The 7422-nt window shown below is 35.2% G+C and overlaps 1 protein-coding gene across 1 annotated transcript; it reads left to right on the top strand.

Annotated features, from left to right (window-relative positions):
* Positions 1-2479: 2479 nt before the first annotated feature.
* Positions 2480-6723, top strand: LOC108343166 (putative E3 ubiquitin-protein ligase RF298). Its single transcript, XM_017581267.2, has 4 exons — positions 2480-2615; positions 2937-2975; positions 3225-5322; positions 6052-6723. The coding sequence occupies exons 3-4, from the start codon at positions 3229-3231 to the stop codon at positions 6586-6588; spliced, it is 2631 nt and encodes an 876-aa protein (XP_017436756.1). The 5' UTR covers positions 2480-2615; positions 2937-2975; positions 3225-3228; the 3' UTR covers positions 6589-6723.
* The last annotated feature ends 699 nt before the right edge of the window (positions 6724-7422 follow it).

Raw genomic sequence — 7422 nt, 5'->3', positions numbered from 1 at the left:
TCAATCTGCAGCATTCTGCGTAATTTCTGTGTTTGAAACCGAGAGTCATTACTGACCGTTCGATTTTTCATTTGGATATTCGGTCTGAACTGGATTCTTCTTCTGTAGAGAATTTCAGTTAATGACCGATCGGTTTTCTCCTAGTATACTGTTAAATAAGCATTCAGTCTAAGTATAGCTTCCTCTTTGTAATTAGCTTAGTTAAGGTATTTTATAATACTTAAAGTCGTAGAAATTATATTTATTCTTTATTGAAAATAAGTGTTAAGTAATTGCATTATATATATATATATATATATATATATATATATATATATATATTCATTCATTTTGGTATAAGCTCAATAGTGCTCGGTTTTAAACCAAGCGCTCGGTCTCATCATAATACTCAATTATACCATTTTTGGAATAAAAATGTTTGGTTAATACTATTAGGTCTCGGATAAAAACTTTCATCATTTTCGGTTAGGTTTAATAATATGTATTCTATAGTATTCCATACATTCTTTGAGTTCTGTCTAGTAAAGACCTTTCAGTCATACTTGTTGAGTAGCTAGTAAACGTTCCGTATTATCATAAGTGTTAGGCTTCTGATGAGTCTTATCCTATATGGACCGTTCGGTCCTGTTCTGTGAATAAGTGAAAGACCGCTCGGTCTTACACTAAGTGTTCCGGTAGATTATTCTAAAAAGTATTCTCTCGTTCGGTCTTGCTTCTAAGATGAAAGTTATTTCTTTCATTGTTGTTCTAAGATGGGATCTTGTTTTCAGTGTTCAGTCTGATTGTATTGATGATGAAATTTAAAATGTGATATGAATGGAATAGTATGGATATGAAAGAGTATTCTAGGGAGGAATATCTCAGGATTTGTTATGGAATGGTAAAGTATGAATGTGGTCATGCTAAGGTGGCGTTTATCCTGATATTCTATGATTACTCATTCTCAAGTAGAGAGGAGAAAATCATGTGTGAGAATGGCAGGAGGTCCTAGTCCATAAGGTTAAAATGGGCGAGATATAACGGACTAACCTCGGGTGGCAGCTGTTGAGGACATCCCAGCTACTACATCACCCGGGTGCAAAAACGTCGTAGCTACACAGAATTCATACAGTCCGGACAGTCAGAGTAAAGTGGTCAGTCATTGCATGCATTGATGTATGGTTATGGTTGGAAATGCATGATTGGTTGTTGCATGATTGACTATTGAATTATATTAGATTTATGTCAAATATATGTTTTACTGAATTAATTAAATTACATAAGCTTACCTTATTTCCTGTCTTGTCTGTATTGTCTGTTCGGCCGTCATTTCCTGTTGTAATGATCATCCTGTGGATGTGAGTAGGAGGGGAAGAGTGTCTAGTGGAAGAGACTCTGGAAGAAGTGGAAGTAAAAGCGGAACCGTAGGACCGTTCGATCGATAGAATTAGTTCTATTTTTGTATAACCGTTCGGTGTAGGTTTGGTTTTGTATAACCGTTCGGTTCAGTTTATTGTTTTGTAAAGTTTAAATTCTGAAGTATTGTTGTAAGGTCGTTCGGTCAAAAACGTACCTCTTCTCTTTCAGAACTGAAGTGTAATATTGTTAATTGTGAATATTCTATAGTATAGTTTTATACTGTATTTTTAGGATGTTACAATATGAACCAATATTATTATAATGATAAGTTGAAAACATAATTAGACAAGAGTAAATACTAATTGTATTCCCAAGTGAAATATTATTAGTGCAATAACCCTTCTTTTATATATAAAAAATATACATCATATTTCAAAATTAGATTAAATGTTGATTCATAGCTATTTTGTATATTTTTTATGTATTTGAAATGCGTTAAATAACTAATCGTAATTAATTCTATAATTTTAATCAATGTTTAATGACATATAATTTAAAATATATATTTCAATGCTTTCAAAATTTTAGTAATTTTGATTTAAAATTTTACAAACACTAACTCGCAAACAAAAATGTTGGAAAACCTTGTACAACCTTTACTTTTATATATACAAAAGATAATTAGAGCAATAATTTATTAATCAAATATAAATTAATATTGACAAAATAGTATATGAAACACATAATAAATATATCAAAGTGAAATGCCAAATATAACTTTGCTTTTGAAAAAAATTCATCGTCGTGACAACTTTAATAAATGTATATATAAAGATTATGTGACACAAAACTTAATTAAATTTGAATATAAAAATATATTTATTAAAGATTGAGTATTAAAAAAAATGTCAATCAATAAATTTGAATAAAAAATATCTATTTTGTCAAAAAATATCAATTCGGCTAATAAAATTCCTCAAAAAACGACAGTAGCTTATCTTCTGCAATTTTTTTTCTATGAAATTAATTGTCATTTTAAAAAGAAAGAAAAATCTTATTTTGTATTTTGTATTAACATTACCATAGTGCTAACCTAGTTACTATAGAGAGACGTTTCTACCCTTTAAGCCTTTTTTAAGACCTCAAGTTGTTGCGGCCTCAGCATAATAAAAAATAAAGGAAAAAAAAAAGAAAAAAAATTGTGGATTTCCTTTCTGATTCTCCAATGTTCTGAGATCAATCTTACCTTTGATTGTTCCAAATTCCGCTTCAATCGGGTACGCCTCAATCTTCCAATACTGATCATAACTCTGTTTTTCATTCACGCCTGTTGGGATCCTCTGTATTCGGGGTTGCATGTGCTATAATATTAAAAACAAACTTTTCTATGATCACTTTTCTGATCTGTGACTGAGTTCGAAGTATCAACGTGTATTTGAATTCATTTGGGTACTTTCAGTGTTTTCTCTTTTTCATCTGGGTATGTTCGTAGCGCTGTGAGTACTGGGTACATGTTTATAGGTAGCTTTGGATATTTTTGATTTTTTTTTTTTTTTTGATAATTCATTGATGGGTTTCTCTCTATCTAAACGTTTCAGGAAGTTATATATTCTAGGCTGTAATACTGAGATTCAGAGGTAATGGATTTTCTTCTTAAATTCAAGCATTGGATTATAATTCAGTGTTAGTTATCTCCTCTTTTCTTTTTCCTTGGTCTGTAATATTAGAAGATTTATTCTGATTTTTTCTCATCGATTTTAATTTTCACATTATCATTTTTAACGGAACTTGTATTTGGATTTAATAAATTTTGGATGATTGTGAATGATGTTAAATAAAGTAGTGATACTTGGTGAGTAATTCATATATTTTATGTTTATTTGCAGATAAATGGCATCACTGGTGGCCGGTGCTAGCAGTCGAACGACTCCTTCGGTGTCTGTCCAAGAAAAAGGGAGCAGGAATAAGAGAAAATTCAGGGCTGATCCACCTTTAGGAGAGCCAAATAAGAGTATTCCTTCAGCTCAACATGAAAGCCTAAGTTATGAATTCTCTGCTGAAAAGTTTGAGATAACGCCAGGTCTTGGGCAAGTTAGTACTTCTGACATGTGCAGTGTAAACCAAGATTATTCTGATGGATTGAAGCTTGGCCTTGGATTGTCTAGTTCCGTAGTCTCATCTGAGTTCAGACTCAGCCAACCTAAGGAGGAATCCGAGGTGGATGGTGAATTCCATGACGCTGATTGGAGTGATCTCACTGAAGCTGAATTGGAAGAACTTCTCATGAGCAGTTTGAATATTATTTTCAGGAGTGCAATTAAAAAAATTGTTGGATGTGGATACACCGAAGACGTAGCTACAAAGGCCATCTTAAGGTCGGGCATCTGTTATGGATGCAAAGATGCTGTGTCTAATGTAGTTGATAATGGTTTAGCGTTTCTTAGAAATGGCCAAGAGGATCCTTCAAGAGAGCATTATTTTGAAGATTTAATGCAGCTAGAGAAGTATATTTTGGCTGAGTTGGTTTGTGTTCTTCGAGAGGTTAGGCCATTCTATAGTATCGGGGATGCAATGTGGGCTTTGCTAATTTCTGACATGAACGTGTCACATGCTTGTGCAATGGACGGTGACCCTTCAAATAGTTTTGGTAGTGATGGCTGCTCTTCTGTTCAAACTGAATCACAATCAAAATTAGAATCAAAAGGTCTTCCAAATCCTTGTAAATCAGCCCCCTCAGGTTCTCAACCTGAGAAGTCCTCTGTGGCAGGACATACTGTTTTGGACAACACAAAGAATTCTCAAATTCGTGGACTATCGGGGAAAGAGATTACTAATTCTGTGCGTGATTCTATTGATAAATCATCTAGTACATCTGGAACACCTCAATCTCCTTTTGTGGAAGAAAGGTGTGGGAGTGTTAGAAAGGTCCATTCCAGTGGCACAAAGAGAGAATATATTTTTCGACAGAAGTCATTCCATGTGGAAAAAGGTTATCGAACATATGGGTCTAAAGGGTCATTGAGAGGTGGAAGACTGAATGGCTTGAATGGATTAATCTTGGATAAAAAACTTAAGTCTGTATCAGAATCTACTACGATAAACTTAAAGAGTGCATCCTTAAACATAAGTAAGGCAATGGGAGTTGATGCAACACATGACAATTTGAATGCTGTTTTTTCATCTAACGATGGGCCATCTACCCCCACTGTATTTAGCTTGGATTCCAGTGTCACCGCATCTCAGTCAGGAGATACTTCATCTTTGGTGCATGAAGCAAAATCTATACTTGCTGTTGGTAACCCAAATGCATTACCAGCTATGGATACTGATCTTTCTCTTTCTTTGTCTTCAAAAAGTAAGTATCCTGTTACATCTATCTGCTGCGATAATGAGGCACCTAATAGTAGTTGTGTAGGGGTACCATGCGACAAGCCCCTGGGACAGTGGTTACCCCAAGATAGAAAGGATGAAATGATTTTGAAGCTAGTTCCAAGGGTTCAGGAGCTGCAAAACCAGCTTCAAGAATGGACAGAGTGGGCAAATCAGAAGGTTATGCAGGCTGCTCGGCGGCTGAGCAAGGACAAGGCTGAGCTTAAGACACTTAGACAAGAGAAAGATGAAGTTGAACGGCTTAGAAAAGAAAAACAATCATTAGAGGAAAACACTATGAAAAAGATTTCAGAGATGGAAAATGCCTTGTGTAAAGCAAGTTCTCAGGTAGAACGAACTAATGCAGATGTCCGTAAACTTGAGGTAGAAAATGCTGTGCTGAGGAAAGAGATGGAGGCTGCTAGGTTACGTGCAGCAGAATCAGCCACAAGCTGTCAAGAGGTCTCAAAGAGGGAAAAGAAGACCCAAATGAAGTTTCAATCATGGGAGAAGCAGAAATCCTTGTTTCAGGAAGAGCTAATGGCTGAAAAACACAAATTAGCTCAGTTTCAGCAAGAATTAGGGCAAGCTAAAGCACAGCAGGATCAAGTTGAGGTATACTATTTCAAGCATATTCTAACTACTTTTTCATGTGCTTTCCATCTTCTAAATGTTCACCTGATGTCTATGCTAACATACATGGTTCAGCTTGTAGTTTGCTCTCATGTTATCTGCAATATAAAAAGAGCATTGTCCGTAAAATGTCAGAAACTGTAGTTAGGGAGCAATGATCCGAAATTACAAAATTTCGCAACGCTCATTTTATGCATAGGATTTTAAGTAAATTTGGATTGACACATTGACATTTTATTTGTATTTTGTTTCTATGCGTGGTTTAACTATTGACGTTGTTTCCATTAGAATGGGAATGGGTGGGCAGTGCAATTTATGTTAAATAATCAAAGTGTTTTCCCCTTTCCATGGTGTTAGATGACAAGGTACTATCCTCTTTTTACCTTCTAAAGGGTCAAGACTTGAACTGCCTTCCGTCACCAAGGAATTAATGCATATGGTCTGTCATCCTTTTTCTGTCCTGGTGCATCTTGTTTGATTCATACTTTGAAGGTTCTATTCATCTTGTGGTTGCAAGACTTGTCTTTTAGTTAAAGTACTGACACCCGAACCACAAAAGTGTAAATATTGTTTTACAGAAGTGAAACGTGAGTACAGTTTGATACACATACATCACTTGTGACATTGTGCAGTTGCCATCTTATTCAGTGTGTAAATGCCGAATTAGTTTTGTTACCGAGTATGTTCTCATTATAAAGGAAAATATCACAGGCTAGGTGGCAGCAGGTAGCAAAGGCAAAAGAGGAACTCCTTTTACAGGCCAGTTCTATAAGAAAAGAAAGGGAACAAATTGAAGAATCAGCAAAATCAAAAGAGGATATGATCAAACTGAAAGCAGAGGAGAATCTGCAGAGGTACAGAGATGACATCCAGAAACTTGAAAAAGAAATTGCACAACTGAGACAAAAGACTGACTCTTCCAAAATTGCTGCACTGAGAAGGGGAATTGACGGAAACTACGCGAGCAGCCGTGTGCAAAATGGTTCTGTTCTGGAAGAATCAAGGGCCACTTTTATCTCAGAACTTGCTACAAGCTTAAATGAGTACTCATTAACCGGGGGTGTTAAACGGGAAAGAGAATGTGTGATGTGTCTCTCTGAAGAGATGTCTGTTGTATTCCTCCCATGTGCTCATCAGGTTGTTTGCACAACCTGCAATGAGCTCCATGAGAAACAAGGTATGCAAGACTGTCCATCTTGCAGGAGCCCAATCCACAGGCGTATTTCTGTTCGTTTTGCCCATATATAATTATTTACTTGGATGAAGTGAGTGTTTTGAATAATGTCCGTGAGACGCTCTGGAAAAGAATAATGCATTCAGATCATGCATTTCGAGTTCAGATACATTAAGTTGCTTTCAATGCCAAGGTTGATTCTTCTGTTACGACATCCTTTAATCTGCTGTCGCAGTTTTATTTGAAGCTCTCTTCTCTCATCAAGCTACACTTGTCTTTCTCCTTTAAATGAATGCTCAGCTCCTGATTACATGTATAATCTTTTGGCTCTGGAAAAAGTTGAAAATGTTTGAACACAAGCTTTGATCCAACTATCAAGGTAATCTTAAAAAATAAACCAAGTAAATCAAGAAAACAGAATGCAGATTTTCTACTAAGTTTTTTGGTACTGTTTTCTGCTGAGCATTATCAATAATCAATACACCGATGTTGGTATTTTAATAATCTTTTTAATATATTTTAAAACATTAAAATCAATGTTCATCTGTGTATTTTGAAGGCACAACAGAGAAACAGCAAGAAAACACTTAGAAGAAAATCCAAATTGGAGAAAACATTGCCACTAGAAGGATACTCTTACAATTTAGTGTCTCTTAATATGATTTTTGCCGTTACATGTACAATAATAACCGTTATGACTTGTTCAAATACAAAAAAACACGCAATAAGAATCGATGAGCAAAAATTACTGAAATAAATTATGAAAGAATGTAGGAGATGGTGGTCAATGGTGATGGTTGGAGGGCTAAATCTTTGATCATGGAACACAATCGAAAACCAAAAGGCCCGGCATGATGGTAAAGTAGAACAACATTCGGAGAAGGGTTTTAAAACATGAAAGATTAATT

The sequence above is a fragment of the Vigna angularis genome, chromosome 6 (assembly GCF_016808095.1).
Source record: "Vigna angularis cultivar LongXiaoDou No.4 chromosome 6, ASM1680809v1, whole genome shotgun sequence".
In the NCBI taxonomy this organism is placed as follows: Eukaryota; Viridiplantae; Streptophyta; class Magnoliopsida; order Fabales; family Fabaceae; genus Vigna; species Vigna angularis.
The sequence above is the reverse complement of the archived record's forward strand: the minus strand, read 5'-3'. Positions and strand labels throughout refer to the sequence as shown.

What these genes read in the sequence shown, in the direction of transcription:
- LOC108343166 (XM_017581267.2), top strand. Translation starts at nt 3,229, where the DNA reads ATGGCATCACTGGTGGCCGGTGCTAGCAGTCGAACGACTCCTTCGGTG. An exon ending in CACAGCAGGATCAAGTTGAG is followed by an intron (nt 5,323 to 6,051) that starts GTATACTATTTC and finishes AAAATATCACAG; the next exon opens with GCTAGGTGGCAGCAGGTAGC.